Genomic DNA, 19,583 nt, shown 5'->3' on the forward strand with positions numbered 1-19,583 from the left:
GTGCCTGCTCCTGCTACTGCTGCTGCTGCTACTGCTGCTGCTACTGCTGTCACTGCTGCTGCTACTGCTACTGTCCTTGCTGCTGCTGCTCTTGCTGCTGCTGCTCCTGCTGCTGCTGCTCTTGCTGCTGCTCTTGCTGCTGCTGCTGCTGTTACTGCTGCTGCTACTGCTGCTGCTGCTGTGCTTGCTTGGGAGTGCAGACTGGGAATGTTTCTTCTCATGTCTGTGCACATCATCACTAGCAGCATGTTCAGTTGGGGATGGAGTGGAACGTCTCTGTTACTGTTGCTACTGCTGCTGCTACTGCTGCTGCTGCTGTGCTTGCTTGGGAGTGCAGACTGGGAATGTTTCTTCTCATGTCTGTGCACATCATCACTAGCAGCATGTTCAGTTGGGGATGGAGTGGAACGTCTCTTACCTGAGTGCTTTTTATCCAGAGATTCACTGCTGCTGCTGCTGCTGCTCTCCCCAAATGGATAAAATTTCTTTTGTTTGCCTTTGGAATGTTCTTTGACACGTGGCACCTTCTTCTGCTGTTTCTTGCTTGATGGGCCCAATGAATAGTCAAATGAAGATGCTTCCTTCTTCAGATTTATCTGGTCACCTGTCTTTCTTGCCTGAGAATCACTGCTGGATGGGCTACTGCTCTCTGTGCTCTTTGAACTTCTACTTCTGCTGCTGCTGCTGCTGCTGCCACGGCTAGAGCTGGAGGACGATCTTCTAGATTTTTGGAGAGTATGTGGTCTTCTCTAGTGGACAGCATGATGAGAGAGAGAAAAATGTCATTCTGTTCACTTATCAGAGTTTTTAAGTAATCTGTTACACAGCAAAATAAACACCTCTGTACTCCTCCAAAGGACATGGTCTAATCCAGAAATAGAAACCAATCTAAACTATGCCTCTTACAGAAAGCCACATAAATTAAGGCATAGACAGAAATGATAGTTTTTGCCAGATCTAGCCCGTGAAAGTGCTTTACAGCCATAGCCAAACCCAAGTACATGGCTGTGGAGTGCTTTAAAAGGGCCCAATCCCATGACAATCTGAACCCTCATGAAACGAGGGTTCAAATGAAAGCACTCCAAAGCAGAGCACCTTCATTAACTTCTGTCTGTGAACATTGGGAGCAGGGCTCAGATGATGCATGCCAGCCCTGTTCCTGGCACTATTTTCAGAATTGGAGGAGGATGAGGGAATGGAGGGAGCTCAGTCTGAGGGTTGCCCAGTCAGTGCTGGAAGGTGGGGATGGTGGACTGGAGCCCCTTGAGGTCGGGGGCTTCAAACCATGCCCCTCCCCCATTCCAGCATGGCTAGGGAAACTCCAGAATGGACTTCCCTCCTCTGCTTCCTCCCCCTCCCATCCTGAGACAGAATGGGAGCTAGAGGATGGGGAGGTGCAGAGCCAGGGGAAGAGGCTGTAGAGATGCAGCCTCTCTCCCTGGATTGGCTCCAAATTGAAGCTCGATCCCCCACCCTTCTGACCTAACAGCTAATATCTGTTGGTTTAGGAGGATTGGTCTATGGAGTTTTCTGTGAAGCTTTTTGAGCTTTCTGTGGAGTGCCATGAATTAGACCCAGGAGCTATACTTCTTTCTGCACCTTTAGATTGATTTCATCTTGTGTTTTTGAATGTCTGTACCTAGCCTGTGATACCTTTTAAGACATTTAGTAATGTCCACATGAAATGGTACTGGATGGATAGAAAATGGTATTTAGAGGTTTGCTTTTAGGAATTGGCTTGTAGGTAAAGTAGATATGCATTAGAACAATGGTCCAGAAGAATGGCAAGGGTCAACTGGTTTCTAAAAAGCGTGTTTGTGACAAAGTTTCCCTCAAGGCTCACTGTGTCTGAAGCCAACAGACACACAGGCCAGGAAATTAAAGACATGTACCACATTATTCCATACCATGAACAGTGTACCCAAACAGAGATAAGGGACTCTGTAGCATTGGAACCAGGTCACAGTGCCCAACTTCAGGGCCCTTGGGATTTCTGGTGTTGGTGAACAGGCCAAATTAGGTGGCCTGATAAGTAACCAAAATGAAGATTTGTGCATGTGATCGGTTTGTTGGAACAAAGGAATATACTGACAGGACAGAAGGTGGACAGTATGATGACCACAGGGAGACCAATCAATGATGCCCAGAGATGAAGAGTCATCAGAAGGGAGAAAGAATACAAAAGGAGGGATTTCAGAGCAGCAAAGAGTCTTTTTGAGGGGAAGCTGATGCCATCATGGACAGAGGGCACACGACCAGCCTGTCTCACCACCCCACTGAGGGTGGGGTGTAGGGGGTAGGGGCTCAGTGCTCAACCTCCAGGCTGGTGACATCTGACATTCAAGAGAGAACTTCAGGGTGAAGCTCATGTACTGTCCAGATGTACCTTCCCTCTGACAGCTCTAGGACTGGTAGATTTAGACTTGGGGAGTGGGGGTTATTTTGTTTGCCTTGCCTGCATTATTCTTATTTGCTATCACTGTGTATCAATGATATTTGCCTGTTATCAAATGGAGAGGTTGTGGTAGGTCTGATGGTTTGAGTCTGCCTGGAACAAGGTACCTGGGTCATAAATCCAGTTCCAGCAGTACCCAAAAATGATATGTTGAGTACACCATATGTAGAAGTCATAGTGCGACTAATCATGACTGATAAAAGTTAATACTGCATCATTTCATTTTCCCCACTATCTAAAGCATTGAGATTACCTTGTAAATAATAAAAGCATATGACATAGGCTTACATTTTTGCCCACAAGTCCAGAACAATATAAATACCTGAGTCTCATCAGAAGGATCATCAAGAATTTTCTTCACTTTTTCAACTGCTTCTCTGCTTAGTTCTCTTTCTTCATCTACAAAGGTCACTAAACGTACCATTTTCGCAGCAGCAGCATCACCTGCCTGAATGGTGATTTGTATTTTCTCAATTGGCACGTCTGTAGGGACTGGAATTATGTGGAAGTTACTATCAGCAGTTTTATTCTTCAATTAGGAGTAGCATGCAAAAAATACACCGTCTCAAAACAGGGCAGCAAAGCACATTATTTTGTTAAATGCAAATATAGTTACAACATGCTCATTTTTAGTAGTTGGTAATTGTGTTAACACACCATGCAAATATATGAATGTTCACAAGCAAATGACAAACACTGTTCATCATGTTAAGCATGATGTTGCATCAATTAAAGTGAATACAAAGTATAGGTAGCTCAAACTGTGTGGAAAGAATTGCCTGACAGGCCCGAGTTTATCAGTAGTGCCTTACTGGGTAACAGATCTGATCACAAGATTAGGCATTGTTTGATGTAATTGTTCTTGACAAATTGACACTAATGCTGTGTAAACTTTGAGAAAGGGAGTTAGCTACACTAGTTTGAAGGAAGGTAGAAGGCAATGTAGGTGCCACTATGTCCTGCCTTCTGTATGTATATATGTTAGTCAAGTAGTCAGAGTAGTTACTGCTGACATTTAAAGGATGGCCACATAGTTGAGCTGTTAGCCTAGGATTTAGAAGATTTAGATTCAATAATCTACTCCGCTACAGATTTCCGTGAATCCTTAAATACCTTTTGAGGATCTGGGCCTCAGGGTAGACATGTAGAAACACATCCTTTCCTTGTCAGGGATGTGTGAAGATAACAAGTATTAAAGATTGTGGGATGATCAGATATTATATTAATATCTAAGAAAGATGAATATCTATTAATTTCACTTTATCACTTGATCCAAGATAGTATTTACCTGATATGAAGGTCAGCTTCACAGTATGCTCCCCAACCAGATAATAGAGAGGGGCATTTTTGAGAAATGCAGCATGTATGCTTTTCCTTTCAAGGCAAATTCCAAATCCAAATGTAGTTGCATTGAAACACATTAAATGAACAGCTGGGTTTTTCTTTTGAGGTGATTGTTCAACTATAGAAGGGTGCTCTTGTGAAATGATTTCTGAAGATGGTCTATTCTATTAGGTGATAAGCACATGTCAATGTTAGATTTAATAATAATAAAAAAAACTATCCACTTATTTAAAGTTCCTGCTTTAGCAGTATATTCCTATACATTTTGTAGAGGAAATTAATTGATTTCATGAAACTCTAAGATCCTGCTATGGAGCAACACTTTTTGTCAGCTGGATAAGCTGGGCTGAGTGGCTGGTTTAGGGGATCACTCTAAGATAAAGGGGGGAAAGGAATCAGGATTAAAGACAGGAAAAGTCATTCACCAAATAATGCCAATTATTTTCTTTTGCTTTTTTTCACCACAGTGACTCAAGCTGTGTTCCCTGAATTCCAGTGTCTTGGTAACCCTAGGCATGTTATTGTTTCTCTAGAGAGAAAAAAAATCCGTGGTCTGGAATTTCATCCTTCAACAAACATACCAAGCCAAATTTTTGGATCTTTACTCACAGCGATAGGACTTCTGTCTGAATAAGGCCTAGTATGGACTGCAGGATTTAGTAGCTAAGAAAGCCACAGAGATCTCAAAGACAGTCAGAGTATATGATACTAGAAATGGCTGCCCACAAACACCCCATATGTAGCAACAATTGGTCACAAAGGACTTGCAATTAATTACAATTAATTAAAGTTGGAACTAAAGCCATGAAATGAGATGTATGTTTTCCCTGAGCAATGAAGCAAACAGCTAGAGGTAAACTATGAGTTTCTACCACCCAGGGGTATGATGCCTTTTTACATGTAGGAAAAGCTTTTACAGCTAATTTTATTTTTTTCAGGAGTGTGTAATTTTTTTCTGTATGGCACATTTGTGTGTACTGCCCCACAAAATTCCTGAGCCACCTGGGACATACTCAGACACGAAGTTTTAATAGTAACTTTTTTCCTAGGCAGATTCTTGCTAAGCTGGGAATTGTTCAAATTAGTTTCATTAGTGAATTGATGTTCATTTAGAACCAACTCATGAGTTAGGAACTGATTCACAGCTTCACTTCTCAGTAGGTGCAGCACTGAGGCTGAACCTGGGAGGAATTTGTGTATTCCCAAGTCCCAGAGGCTGCACTCACATAGCTGCCTCCCCTGTTTTCTATCTGCTGCTGTGAGGCAAAGAACCACAACCACTCCCCAGTTGTCCTCCATCCCATCTAAAATCTACTCCCAGCATATCCTTATTGCAGGTGGCTGTAAGGGAAATGGTATAGGGCTGTATTATATTGATCCTTCATTGGGGAAATCCTCCATAGAACCAGTGTCTGTTTTGTGCTACAGAAATGTAATTTAAAGGATGTTAATGGGAGCCCCAAATCTGGCCCTGGCTGAAAACTGTGCCCTAAAATGTCATTACAGTCTGTCATTTACCTCAACAGAAAATATGACTTTCATCCCTGGATTAGTAATGCTCTATTTCTCTTAATATTAAATCTCAGTTCTACTAGGTGAATATTCCAATAGGCTGATCGAATATTTTGTAACTATCTTGGTAATATACAGAGAATTAAATGGGAAGGCTATAGTAATAGTTACAATGCTTTTTATGTGGCTGTGAGCCTATCCTGTAGATGGCACTATAAAATTAATTACTAAAGAGAATGGGATAGTTTCTGAAAACAATTATTTTAGCCTGATGCAGTGATTAAATTCCAGTGTTTTTTTATGTTACTATGGGATTATTTTTGCCCCCAGGTTGAACTTGACTGATTTTGAAAAAAACACCACCAGTCAGAAATCATTCATACAAATTCTCCTATGGATAAAGCAGACAGACTTACACTGATCAAAACTAAACTAAATTAAACTAAACAAAATAAAAAACAAAACAAAAGAAATAATCAAACCCCAGGATGAGTTACCCTTATTTTATCAGCCTCCTCTGATGCTGAATCTGAATCGAAGGACGTCTTCATTATGTTAGGCACTGCCTCAGGTAGAAGAACTGGAGTCATTTTAATGGCAGCTAAATCTTCAACATTTCTTGTAACAGCATATGTCTTAGAGCTGCAGAATAAACATTAGGGGGCTGTTGTATTGATAAGCACTTCTGAGGAAAAGATCTGAATTATATCTTGCGGCATGTACTTAGCAACAAATAACCTACCTTGCAAGTTGCTTCATAGATATTTTTAAGCATCCATCCTGCTAGTGGGATCTGCAAGCCCCACAAAGCTGAATTAAAATTTAGGCCAACATTTTCAAACATGGGTGTCTAAATGCAGGCACATCAATTTTAGATTTTTAAATATTTTTACTTCATTTTCAGAGGTGCTGAGGAACAACAAAAACCATCTAAATCAACAGGTTTTGGCATACACCTTGGAGAATCAGGATACTTATTGAGGTGCCCTATTATGGATGTAACAGCTTAACCTTTTGGCTCCTATATTTGGAAATATTGGCCTTCTTATTTAAACAGATGCTTTAAAAAATTTTAAACAGTCTAGAAGAGACTAAATGTCTGGATGTCCTCCCTGCAAAAAATCCTTTTATTTTCTAAATTTTATAATTAACATTTCCAGAAAATGTTGATAATAAAATGTTGTTTTTGGTGTGGCATCCCTGAAGATTACTATGAGAGGAGTAATGCGTCTCGAACTGGGTGTAACTGCATTGTCTTAAGTTCACTGCTTTTCCAGGGAATTGCCCAGATCTTAAGTGGAAATTTTCAGTTCTCCGTGTTTCATAGAATTCCCTGAGCTGTGGTGTAGCGACTTGTGGTAGTTAAGAACACTTGGGCCTGGTACTAGTACCATGAGATGAAATTCCACACACCCCCCTCTAAAGGTTGAATGCCCTAACTATTAGGCTACTTATTCTGGGCATTTTAAAAAAAATATCATGAAAAAATATGAACTCTTTTTTTTTTTTTGCCTGATCAGAAAATCTTGACAGTTTTTGCTGGATGGGAAAATGTTTGCTTCCCACATTTAATTGCTAGTAGCAATGAGCTAATTAGTAGCTAATTTCCAAGTACTAATAGCATTAAAAATGCAGCTAAAATTACCTTAAAGTCCCTTAAAGTTTTTTTTTTTATAAGTGAATAATCACTAGAATAGCTGGAAGATGGTTATAGGAGAAGGTTGCCACTGCCCACAAATGAGGAGCTGGTCAATAAGATCATCTTTATTATAATGTAGTCTATGCTATCCTAAAGCCTGAGAGCTTCCTATTTAGCCTATTTGAAATGTGAATCTGTATTCATTTGATAAGGCTCTCTTCCTCTTGAAGACTCCTGCCGTGCTGTGCACGACGTAAAGCATACAATTGCACTTCATGTGGAACACCTCAATAAAACGTATGTCACCCGTGGGCTTTGTTTTCTTTTCCATCTCGCTCTCTCTCTTTTTTTAAAGATAAGGACATGACAGCAATGCTTCACGCTGGGTGTGAGTAGAACTTCGAAAAATGGAATCTGAACTAAAATATTCTTTCTAACAAGCTGAGTGGATAAAAAGAAAATGAAATCAACTTGCATTTCAGCTGAATTATTTGGGCAAAGGAGACAAAAAAGGGAAATGGCTTTTATTTTAGTGCCATTCAATAATTTAAATGACCACTGAACAGTAGTCTGGGTCTCCAGGCAGATAGCTCTGATAGTTATACATATATATTTTTTAGTATTTTTTATGCCAATAGTCTACTCCTACCACCTAATGAAAATGGAGGATCGATTCCTCCCCGTTGAGCACAGAGAGCTGACAAATGTAGCTGTATCACAGGTGACACATGTCAATGTCTGCAGAATCACAAGCCACAGTAAAAATAGGCTACAAGAGCCAGCTCTGGTGCTTTAGCAAGAAAAACAGTTACAAAGAAGGCCTAAAGCTATGGTATGAAAGACTCTCTTCCCTCTGATCCCCACACAAGGGAGAAAATAAAAGAGAGATATTCCAATATAAGTATTAGTGTACTTGGATAAGAGAAAAAAAAAACAGTGTTCATTTTTTCTGTGATATAATATCAGCCATATTCACTGCAGGGGTGGAAGTGGGGCAGTTCAGTTGAACTAGATCCATTTATGCCAGCAATGAGTGGTGCCCTTATATACTTAAAATAGATTGTCAAATAAGAGCTAAGTAGAAATGCTCATTTAAAAACTCATCTCTTTTTCAGAGGTGTAGCTGGGCAGCTCTGCCCTGGGCAGTGCTGGGGACTGTGGTGCGCACTGTAGTGGTATGATCAGCTGCTGCTGCTGCAGTTGTAGCTTTTGTTGCACCTCCTCAACAAAGACAGTGCTCAGGACTGCTGTTCTGGTCCCTCTCTCAGTAACACTATTGAACTTTTTTGTTTTAAAGCAATGGCATGAACATTTTTATAAAATAAAAGCATAACTTATAGGCAGATAACAGTACTAAAGCCAGATTCCCATCTCATTTGTTCCCCCACCCCCTTAAAATAGAACCACTACTGAAACCAGAACACTTTCTTCTGATTTATATCAATGAAAATCAGCTCAGAGTCTGGCCCAAGGATCTCTTAGACAGCTATGTTGCTTCTCTACTATGTAAACATACAGCATGTACCTCACATGATATCACATACTATGCACAGACACATTAAAGTTTTCCTTTTTGCAAAAGATGCATTCTCTCATGTCATATACATTTTTGCAATTTTTATTATTAATCTTCTAAGATGCCCATGTGAAACAATTTGTCTTAGACTTGCAATTTTTAAAAACCAGGCCATACGCTCTATTTGAGTTTATGATTATTTTTCAATAGGTTGTCAGTATAAATGTGTGATAGATTTTCAAAGTTTATGCTGCCTTTGCTGGCATCTCTCCATATTTATACTTTAATCACAAAGAAGGCTCTGATTTTTCCCAAAATGTATTTACTTTTATTTCTTCCTGTAAACATTATAAAAATATGTTTAAGTGGCCATCTGTTGGCAAACCAAATATAATACACCAAATAAATATGTTAAAAGTTTGTATTTCTTTAGAGTTTAATTTATCTATGACAGGACTACACTTAAACTTGTACTTTATATTTCTTTTATGTGCTGGGAAGGAAATTTTAATCCAGAATGTACTACTTTATAGTGGACCTTCAATCTCTTTACCACTCAAACCAGTAATTCTGTCTGAATTCCCTTGGTTGCTGGAGACTGTCTTAAGTTTCACAGTTCTCACACACTAAGGAACACTATAACAGACCGCACTGAACCTAATTTTACTTGTATCTATGTTCTTACTGAAGTTATGTTTCTACTGTTTGCACATGGATTCTAGTAGGAACAGCTGGGATTAGCTAGGGAAGCTAATACTGACCTTTCCTGACTAACTGAAATATTATTGCATGCATTTTGGTGGCATAGAAGCAAACAAAGTGCCATAGAATAAAATATTCTGAAAGTTGTTCACAATCCTTCAAAGGTTTAGTTATTTGTGCTAGCTTGAAGCCAGGCAGAAGATAAGAAAGAGTATCACTGTGAAGACTAGCTGGTTCAGAGGGGCATGAACTCATGTAGGCACCAACCTACTTCAACCATTCCTAGCATCTGATGAAGTAGGTTGTTGCTTATAAAAGCTTATGCCTCTCTGAAGCAGCTGGTCTCTACAGTGGTAACCTGCCCTACTCACTGACTGGATCAGCTAAAAGAGCAAAAGCCACGAACTTCATAGATTTTCTTCTAGAACTATTTCCATGAGTTCCTTTAACAGAGTGTAAACTAGGTAGGCAGCATCAGAGCATGTCCAAAATATTGAGTCCAGTATATTTTAGAACATATTAGGAAGCACTAAACTATTCAAAGTATAACATAATGTAAGTCAACAATTTACTAAGAATTCTTGCTGATTCTCGGGTTTTAATCTTCATTAAATTAAATAGGTTTATAAAATTTCAACTTGTTTAATTTGGAGCACTGCATCTGTGTTTGCATGTATTAGGTTTTCAACAAATTGAGCCCTGGAGTGTTGCAGCTGTGTTTGCACACACTTGTTTTTTGAATGAATTAAGCCCAGTCCCTGGCTGGCACTGCAGGAGAGCAGGATGGTCCAGCACTGGACCCCAGGCCTGGGGCCCCTCACCCATTGCATGCCCCTACCCTTCCATTCAACAGTGGAAGCAGGGAGCTGGCAAAACCACACAAGAAAAAAATCAAACCAAAACGGAAGCAATTTGAAAGCAAAAGCAATTTGAAGGGGTGATCTACAAAAAAGTTGCAGTGCCTTCTGGTGGACAAAGAGGCTCATTACACATCTTTGAGTGCCTTTGCATTTGCACGCACACAACGAATCCATGAACGCAAAGCTTTAATTTCTGGGGAGCCATACTAAACTACATCCAAGTAATTTTCATTTAATACACCAGATAGTCTTTTAAAGCATCTGGAAAACCCACTTGTGCAAACAGTCACACAGTTGCAGCACAAGGAAGGGCAAAAAATGTGGTATGTACAAAGAGTTTAGTGTGTCCCATAAGCAAGTAGTGAGATGGTTCTAAAGTATATTCTTTAGCTATTTCCTTGATTAGTTTTTGTCCTTTTGATGTCTTATTCTAAATGCATATTCTGTCATTTGTTTGGCAACACTATATTGGAATATTTTTATAAGAAAAATTGATGGCTTTGCTCATTTGGAGGTAGGGGTGTTATGCCATTAGTTTACTAACTCATTTAGGTATTAGATACATCTACACATGCAACTAATGTGAAATAATAAACTCTGGAGCATTTCAAACTGAGTAAATTGCTCCTAGGTCCAGCATCTACATGCGCACCTTGGACGGTGGCAATTTGATATAGGGCAGAGCAGGCCTCTGGCTAGCTGGGCTGATTGTACACAATTTACACCTGTGGTGACCATCTACACATGTGTTTCAGCACAGTGAATTATTCCACTGTAAGATAGTACTGTCCCCAACAGTACTACGTTATGGTGGAGTGAATTATTTTACTGCTCCCTAATACCGTGCACATGTAGATGGTGATGCTTTACTGCAGAGCTAATTAGTCTACACAGTAAAGTACACACGTAGATGCACCCATTGGGCATGTCTACATGTGCAGTAACCTGCTTTAGTTAATGCATATTAAATCTAGTACCTCCATTGTGAGATATGAGGAAAATGAGCATTAGCCTGTCTTAATGTACATTAACTAAATAGCACAGTTTTTAAGTGATGTTTAATGCACATTAAAATAGGCTAAGATGCATTAAAGCACACATGTACACAAACCTATGTAGTTATTCCCATCAAGTCCTATTTTACTTAGTATAGTTTGACAGATGGTAATACTTCAGGGTGAGTCTGCCCTAACACTCTAAAGGCAGGGATTGGTTTGAACAGGAGCACATGGACTCCTGAGTTCTAATCCCATTGTTCTGTTGCTAGGTCCCCCTGTGACCTAAGACAACTCACTTAATTTATCTTTGTCTTCATTTCCCCTTCTGCCATACAGGAACAATACATTTTATTCACTTTGAGGAAGAGATTGTAAGGATTCATTAGTTAATGCTTGTACAGCAAATTGAAGCTGTAAACTCAATGTAATTGCTCAACTTTATTATTTATGTTGACTATTATTATTTATTTGTTTCATTATTTTCCACCTGATCTCTCTAACACTGGGAGGTAATGAAAATGACTGGCATGAACATCCCCTCTTGTCTTACTTCAGGAAAAGTCCTGTGGTCCATGCAAGAATAAATCAACAGCACTGGACCATGACTCCTTTGAATTAATACTTTGTGAATTATGGATCATCCTCCTCTGTTTAGACATCTTGAAGAGTTCCTGGGCCTGTTCAAATTCCAGTCATTTTGGAGAACTTGATTACAATCATGCTTCACAGAGTAAAGGAGCCATCTTTGGAGGGGAAGAGGGAATGCCTAATACCTAATAAGACAGTTTGCAACTAGTAAAGAGAGAGGGGATTTTAGGAAGAATAATGATTAGTTTCCACAGCTGCTAAACTGAAAAGGCCTACAGAGCTTGCATGGGCCAGCAGCCATGAATGCTAATTTCAGCTGGATCAAGGACTGAGTTCTTTTGTGGTTGCTATATTCCTAGAACAGAAACTTGTTAACATTTCTGGGGATTGAATAATATCTGATTTTTGTTGCTGGTGGTATTTTTTCTTTTGTGATGAATTTTCATCTTGGCTTTCTCAGTATGTTTTTGTGCTGTGAAGATTTTCTAAGCCTTGGTCTACTGCTTTGATTCCTTGGACATACTCTTTTCTTTTCCCTCCCTCTCTTTGTGCTTGTATTTCCATCTGTTTTCATTTGTTTGGCATCTGGCTACAATAGTTTTCCAGAGTGTATTGCAGTTGCAGGCAATGATAGTAAATCAAGTAGACCTAACAGGCAAGAAGATCAAATGCCAACCATAGGAAATTCAGATAAAAACACAACAAGAAATGCCAAAACTTGTACAATTTTAAAATACTGAATGTGTGTATAAGTAAGTTTCCCATTATAACTGATGAGACTCACGTGGTTTAAATCTAACCTGGTGCTTTCAAATGCAAACACACACGCATGCACACACACACAATATTTAATGCAATATATGTTATAAACTTCTTGTGAGCCTCAAGGGCCTTAAAGTGGCTCAAAAGAGAGAAGCAAATGAAGACCGCTACAGACAAGTGGCATTTATTTAAGCATAACTTTGATTCAAGACTTTCATTTTCTATTAAGTAAACTAGGCCAAACACTGCCAGTCCGCCAAACTATTATAGCCACAGGGGTGATCCCTAAAAAGATGAAATGTTTCATTTTGAAAAGATTTGGTGTTGCTACAGAGGAAGATAATAAATGATGCAGCCTACCTTAGAGTAATTACATTAGTTTCCTGGTTGACAGGTGGGATTTCAAATTTGAAGCTTTTTTCCTTAATGTGTATGGTAGCAGCAACATTCAGAGGGAGATTTACATTCACTTTGGCATGTGCTTCTAATCCAGCCTGGACCAAGCGTGTATTAATTCCCATTACGAAGATCATGTCCTTGGCCATGCTGAAAAATTAGAACAGCATGGTGAAATTACATACATATAGTAAACAGCTGATGAATATTTACAACCAGCTTGAGTCACTTGGAAACATGATCATTTTGTTTTATGATAAATATTTACCTTATGGCCAGCTTGGATCTTAGTTTAATGTTGGCATTCATTAAGCTTGATATTTTAACATCTGACCTTGGGGTGGGTGTAATCTGTGCTTGGACTATTATAATGAAAATGAAGTAAATTAACCTGTGTTAAAATCACTTTGCAATCACACTGTACACAGTATATATTTTTCAATATGCTTTACCATTTCCTGCAATATTAGTGACAGAGGCATGATACAAGCTTGTCTCCATTGGGAATCCAGTACAGGTAGGAACAATATGACGGACTTCAGCAGACAATAAAGCTTTGGACCACCGGCTTCCAACTCCACTTTGAAGATTACTTATGAGTTTCCTTAGAGAGGGATTTTTTCCTTCTGGTCCATACCATGCCTGCAATTAGAGAATAGAATTTGGAAATCCTGGTTCATGTCATGAACTATACTCTAGAAGAGAGTGATCAGTGATAATAACTACTGTTGATCAAAATTTTAACTTATTGTACAGGATCAAAGTCTGAAAGCAAAAATTCTCATGGGTGTAAAGTCCAAAAAAGAAAGAAAAAGAGAAACAACATTTTAAGCTGTTTGATTGTTGTCTGATGGTGCTATCAAAGGGTACCTGAAATACATTATTGATGGTGTTCTTATCAAGTGCACCATAGAGGAATTCTTGTCCAAATATTTTCACGTAGCCTGATGCAAGTGGTTTATCACTGGGCAATGCCTTCCAATCAGAGAGCTGGAAGAGAATAGGAAGTTCGTTAGACTGTTGAAAGCATTAGTAGAATTAATCTTTAAGTGATTTTAGCTCCCTAAGAATTTACCACTCTTAGGACTTCCTTCAAATCATATGGACTGGCAGAACCTTCCTGGAAGCTTCTTTTTGCGAATATCTCCTGCACTCTTTCAGCTCTCATTCCCACCTGTTAGGAGAAGTGAAATATAAATGCAGATAGAATTGGGGGGAATAAGAGAAGCTAATCGGGGACAAATTATGAAAATGTTCATTTACCTCAAAGGGTTCAGCAATGTGTCCAAGGAAATGTGTCTTAAATGTGGACATTGCCATTGATGGGAAAATGCTGCCTACATTGTTCATGACCAAATATTTGGCTGCAAATCCAGTCATAAGAGATTCTAAAGAGTAAAGAACACATACAATAAAACAGAAGCTCAGTTTTTAAAAACACAAAGTGCCTATTGTATTAATTTGCTAATTTCATAACATGACTGATGCAGCATGCTATCATAAGGGCCAGAAATCCCAGCCATAAAAGTGATAGTATAAAACTGTCACAGACAGAATATTCTATATATTTGAACTATTAATGGACAAAATTACATCTCCCCAGCTCATTTCAGAGCAGCTATGCTATTTTCCCAATTGCTTATGCCGTATCATTTACATTGGGTCAGATTCTGTAATATCAGCTTGTGAGATCAGTTTACAAGACATCATTCAGTGCAACTTGACAAAGGGGATAGGGATTTGAAACAGATTTGCCATCCTCACATTCCAAGTTTAGGAACGTGATATAGATGTCCTATAAGGACAGATGGTGAGGTGTAGATTTGTCTCCAAATTGTTCTAAGGCAGTTTAACACGTCTAGTTATAAATGCTGCAACTCTTTCCATGAAATGACACTGATTACTCAGTAATTGTTACCTATCAAGTAAACACTGAGCAAACATAATTTATATAGATCTCCAGTTCTTTAGATTTATCATACACAATTAAATGAGCCCTTGCGTACAGAAAATGTTCAGAGTAACAATTAGATGGTGGTGTACCAAAGTGGGGCAGTTATGTGCAGTCTACTTTCCCTGAGCTGTATGGCTAGGGACAAACATTCAAAAAGCCTGAATTGATTCAATTTTTGCAGGTTAGTCTAACCTGGCTAGGCTAAATCCATTTTGTAACCAGACAGACATCTGAGAAATGCAGGCACATGCCTGCAGTGGCTCAGGCTAGAAGCCGGGGGGTGCTACAGCTGCCCTCTCTTCCCTTTATGAAGGGCTGATCTGAGGGGGGAATGGCTAGGCCCTGGCAGGACAGAGCATTTATCAGCTCTGTTATCACCCAGCATTTAACATCCCATCAGAAAACAAAGCCTTGCTCATAACAAGCTCTTCTTAAACCGCTTTTTCCAAAGGAAGGAATGCAGGGACTGCAGGAATCTGAGCTGTTGTTTACCTTTAAAAAGCCCTAAGTGGACACTGTCCTATCTGCCTTACACGGCATTAGCTAGCATACCACATGCCGGCTACAGTCTGTGCTGTGGGAGAGAGCAGGAAGGGCTCTTTGCTTAAGCAGCGAGTGGTGAGGGTGGGGAGGGGGCATGGGGAAGCCAGCAGACGTGCTGTGACTGTAAGTCTCTGCTGGAGCTGCAGCCAGGCAGCAGAGGGGAGAAGCCAGCCCTGCTGTGGAGCAGAGAGCCCAGCCCAGAGAGTATGCCAGGATGCTGGGGGAGTAAGATTTAGCTTAAACCAGCAAAGGGTCTGGGACAGACATTGCATAAACTGGTTTAAGCCAAATCAGTTCAGTCTGATACTACATTCAACCAGGTTTATCTCAAACCTGTTTCAGCCGTTTTCAAACTGGTGTATGTGCACTGAACATCTGCTGTTACAGGTTTAAACCAGTTTTTGATCACTTAAACTGATTTATGTGTAATGTCTGTCCCTAGCCTATTAGAACAACCTGCACATTTCTCTAAGAAACCTGGGCTTCAATAGCAATAAAACTAAAATCACATTTTTGAATCAACATAGGCACTTGGGCATCTCTGCCATAATTCCTCCCCTAACTCCCTCTGCCATTACTAATCCAGATGCAAGGAGGCTGAATGGCATGTCTACATGTTCATTAATGTGTTTTTTCTACTGTGCATTTAGTTTAGTACCTCTAATATGAGATACTAGATAAAGTCTCAGTAGCTATGCTAATGAGCAGTAGCAAAGGCAAACATTTTTTTTTGTGATGCTTAATGTGCACTAGACTAATTCTACTGTGCATTAGTATGGTTTTTGCCCTAATGTGCTAACGCACAGTAGAACAGTCCATTGCAGTAAGGCATCTCATGTAGACTTCCCCTCTACATGAGATATCTGTCCCTGGAGAATTCTCTCTACACCAGAGTTATCCTCCACATGGTAGAGAACTGGTTTTAGGGACTAATTACATAAAAAACGCACCCACAAACTAACTGCATTGCTTTGGAGGATGCTCAGGCAAAAGTGAATTAAAAGTATTAGGAAATATATTTTTTTAAAGTTATGTATCGAAATTAGCCTCTCATTTCCCATTAACTTCAAGGAAAGGACTATACTTAAATTCCATGAAGAAATTAGCTAAAATGTAAGGATCAGAGAGAAGTATCCTTTGGTTCACAAATACGCAGCAGATCAGCATCTATGTCGTCTGTGAGCCCACTCTACATTTGAGACAGCCTGCCACTTGAAAACCAGTCATCACCTTCCTCCTCCTTAAACTTATTTATTCCAACACATGTGTTCACCCTGCTATTTCATGGACTCATCATACTGTATTGTTACTGAATACCATGTAATTTTGTCTGGTTTTCACATGTAACTCCTTAGGACTAATTTTGTTTCTATCCTACATATTTTAAAATCACAGTGCACATTTAGGACATGCCAAAGATACTGCTAAATGAAAAGAAATATTAAAATGTATTTCTCCAATTTCCTTTACCCATTATGTATTATTTGACTATGCTGTATCTTTAACTCCAAAAAGTATCTCAAAACAATGTAAGTAGGTGTTTAATGTTCATTGGCCCTTGTGATGCAGCCCCATCACGCAATGTAGAAATCTAATAGTTAAAGGCTAGATGGCTATGATTTTAATACTGACTCCAATATGGCAGAAAACAAGACTTTCAAAACAGAAGAATGGATCTTCACCATGTAAATTAAAGAAAGAACTCCTTTAGCTTAGCGGTGGTGGGCTTTATTCTCTAATTTGCCCACCCATAGGGGTAGGACATGATATATTTAGCCATTTTTTTATAGGTGCATGTTTTCTACATTCTGAATCCTTGTAGTTGAAATTAATATTGTATTTATTGTCTGTGTCTACCTGAGACATTGTCTGTGCAGTTACAGTGCAGTCATTTAGTACTTGCATACACAAGTACTAAATGATTCCACAATAACTGGTGTTACTGCACAGTAGTGTTCCTGAATGGCTTTTTGGTGATGCTGACTGCACAGTTGTAATGAGCTACTGCGCAGTCAGCGTCTTGTGTAGATGCAGCTACTGACACTTAAGAAGCATTGCTTATAAATGATTATATGATTGCACAAAATATATTAACTTGAAGAGAACATAGATATTCATTCACTAGCAGTGTATGCTACTAACGCAGACTCCAGTCTGCACAGAAAATATCTACTAATGGAAAAAAATCATGTTGACACTGTCAGATGATGCACTGCAGCTATTATATCTGGAGAGATATGACAACACCTGCTTGTATCTGACTAGATGTCATCTTCCAAGAAAGACTGAGAGACTGACAGAAAAATCAGGGATGACAAAAAGCAACATTCAAAAATGAAATCCAAAAAATATGATTATATGCATTTTCTGGCATAATGCTGCAAAAATTCTAGTGCATGAAGAGCCAAATTCTACCCCTCTTGCATATCTGGAGTGATACCTTACACCCTGAGCCCTCCCTTTGATTTTAGTGGCACTACTCAGGGGCTGAAGGTACCATTCCATGTTGGGAAGAATTTGGGTCAGAGAGTTATTTCCAAATGGTACGCAGCGGTTGTCATTAAAAACTCAGCATTTACCACCTTAAGCATCTGCAATACCAAGAGCATACTTCTGCTCTTAGCATAATAATAGACACTGTATTATTGTAGTCACTATGGTAACACGTCTAGGATGAAGTCACTGAATACACATTTTACATGTGACCTAGTAGTTTCCTCCCCCATCAGTGCAATAGAGGACTGACTCCATGTAGCCAACTGAGTTTTCCAAGTGAAAAATTAGCATGTGAGGAAAAAGAATCAGGCCTTGAAGTCTCCAGAATTGAAAAGTTTGCACATTAAATTCTCTCTCTCACCAACTCCTAACACTTGTCTTAATCAATAAAACAGTAACAATCACTGATTTGCTACAATCCCTGGCCACAACCAGAAAAAATAATTTGTTCTCACAGAGCACCCCTTCTCACTACCCCCACAGTTACTGCTTGTGCTCAAACTGATTTATTTTTAAGGCAAGAATAAAAGAAGGAAATGTGTGCCTAAAACTGGAAACATGTATCTGCTTATTACTGGAAAATGTATCTCTCCCTGAATGCATTTTAAAAGGTACAAAAGTTCACACAGAACATATTAATGATTGTATTTCTTCAGGCACTCTCTGTCTGCCTCTCTGAGGTAGCAAGCATGTGTATCATATATTACTGTGGTCACAGTGGTATGTACTATACTTATTTTTATTGTACAGAAGATTAAATGGTCATGTAAAATCCATGAAATGAAGGCAAAGCTATAACAAGGTTTACTAAGGTATTGCAAAAAATGTATATCTACATTTAGCACCGCAGGCTTACAGTATTTCAAGGACACATTTTCTACTGCTTATTTAAAAAATAGCTCTAAATATATTGATGAATTACAAAAGCACTCAAACATTCAAGAGTTCTCCTGGATAAGCTACATACATAAGGACATGTGATTAGATATAATCTGCCTAGCCTGATGGTTATATGCCATGGTCAACATAATAAGGGAGCACTTAATTTCTATTCTAAAAGATAATTTGAATGGAAATAAATGTAATCTAGCTTTGCAAGCAAGAAATAGTGATCTTCTTGGCTCACTTCTACCACAAATGGCTATATACTGTCCTTGAATATGTGCAACTTCAACTGATAGAAGCGGTATATTATTCGCTTTTGATGCAGAATCTACTGCATTGTCGTGGAGAATTATGAGTATCAAGTTGCAAAAAAAAGCTAAGAATGTCTATCGAAATTAGTATTTCATAAGGGAAAACAAACATCTTAGTAATGGTTTGAAACATAATTTCAAACTTGGATATTTAAGATGTGCATCTGCTTTCAAAAGGGCTGAGCATTCATAGAAACAGTTGGATTTAATGAATGTCATAGATTCTTAGGTGTTTTAGACATCAGGCCACTGCCTAAATGTCAGGTTTGGTACCCAATTTTAGTTTGGTATCTAACAATAGTTTGGAAACTTGGCCTATGCCTGCTTTGTCTAATACTTGCCACTATAAGCTGTGTTGCCTCGATGAAATACAATGTAAAATGGGCAGGGATCTAAACCTTTAAAGAAAAATGCTTAGAGTATTTTTCTCTAGGGAGGGAAGAATTTGTAGGTACATCATGCAACTAACAAACTATTCAGTAAGATCTGGGTAGAACTGGGCCCATAGTTTGCATGATTTTTCTCTTGAGCCCATCTGCATTTTATTGCAAAGTCAAGAAATATCAGGTGAAGAAAATGGAACCTTACCTCTGAACATACTGAAGCGGAAAATTCTGCTGAA

At 39.0% G+C, this 19,583-nt stretch overlaps 1 protein-coding gene across 1 annotated transcript in view; it reads right to left on the reverse strand.

The window, feature by feature from the left end:
- LOC102371294 (vitellogenin-1-like) overlaps positions 1 to 19,583 on the reverse strand; it is a 57,308-nt gene that overhangs the window by 19,707 nt on the left and 18,018 nt on the right. Inside the window, exons 13-25 of the mRNA XM_006021626.1 lie at positions 19,550 to 19,583; positions 14,036 to 14,160; positions 13,848 to 13,946; positions 13,643 to 13,762; positions 13,225 to 13,414; positions 13,041 to 13,134; positions 12,737 to 12,922; positions 5,809 to 5,953; positions 3,744 to 3,963; positions 2,798 to 2,947; positions 427 to 739; positions 273 to 312; positions 5 to 201 (exon numbers count right to left, since the gene is read on the reverse strand). The exon at positions 19,550 to 19,583 is cut by the window's right edge and continues 70 nt beyond it. Of these exons, the coding sequence (XP_006021688.1) occupies positions 5 to 201; positions 273 to 312; positions 427 to 739; positions 2,798 to 2,947; positions 3,744 to 3,963; positions 5,809 to 5,953; positions 12,737 to 12,922; positions 13,041 to 13,134; positions 13,225 to 13,414; positions 13,643 to 13,762; positions 13,848 to 13,946; positions 14,036 to 14,160; positions 19,550 to 19,583 (1,913 nt within the window). The remainder of the gene's footprint in view (positions 1 to 4; positions 202 to 272; positions 313 to 426; positions 740 to 2,797; positions 2,948 to 3,743; positions 3,964 to 5,808; positions 5,954 to 12,736; positions 12,923 to 13,040; positions 13,135 to 13,224; positions 13,415 to 13,642; positions 13,763 to 13,847; positions 13,947 to 14,035; positions 14,161 to 19,549) is intronic.

This window comes from Alligator sinensis, unplaced genomic scaffold (genome assembly GCF_000455745.1).
Source record: "Alligator sinensis unplaced genomic scaffold, ASM45574v1 scaffold952_1, whole genome shotgun sequence".
In the NCBI taxonomy this organism is placed as follows: domain Eukaryota; kingdom Metazoa; phylum Chordata; order Crocodylia; family Alligatoridae; genus Alligator; species Alligator sinensis.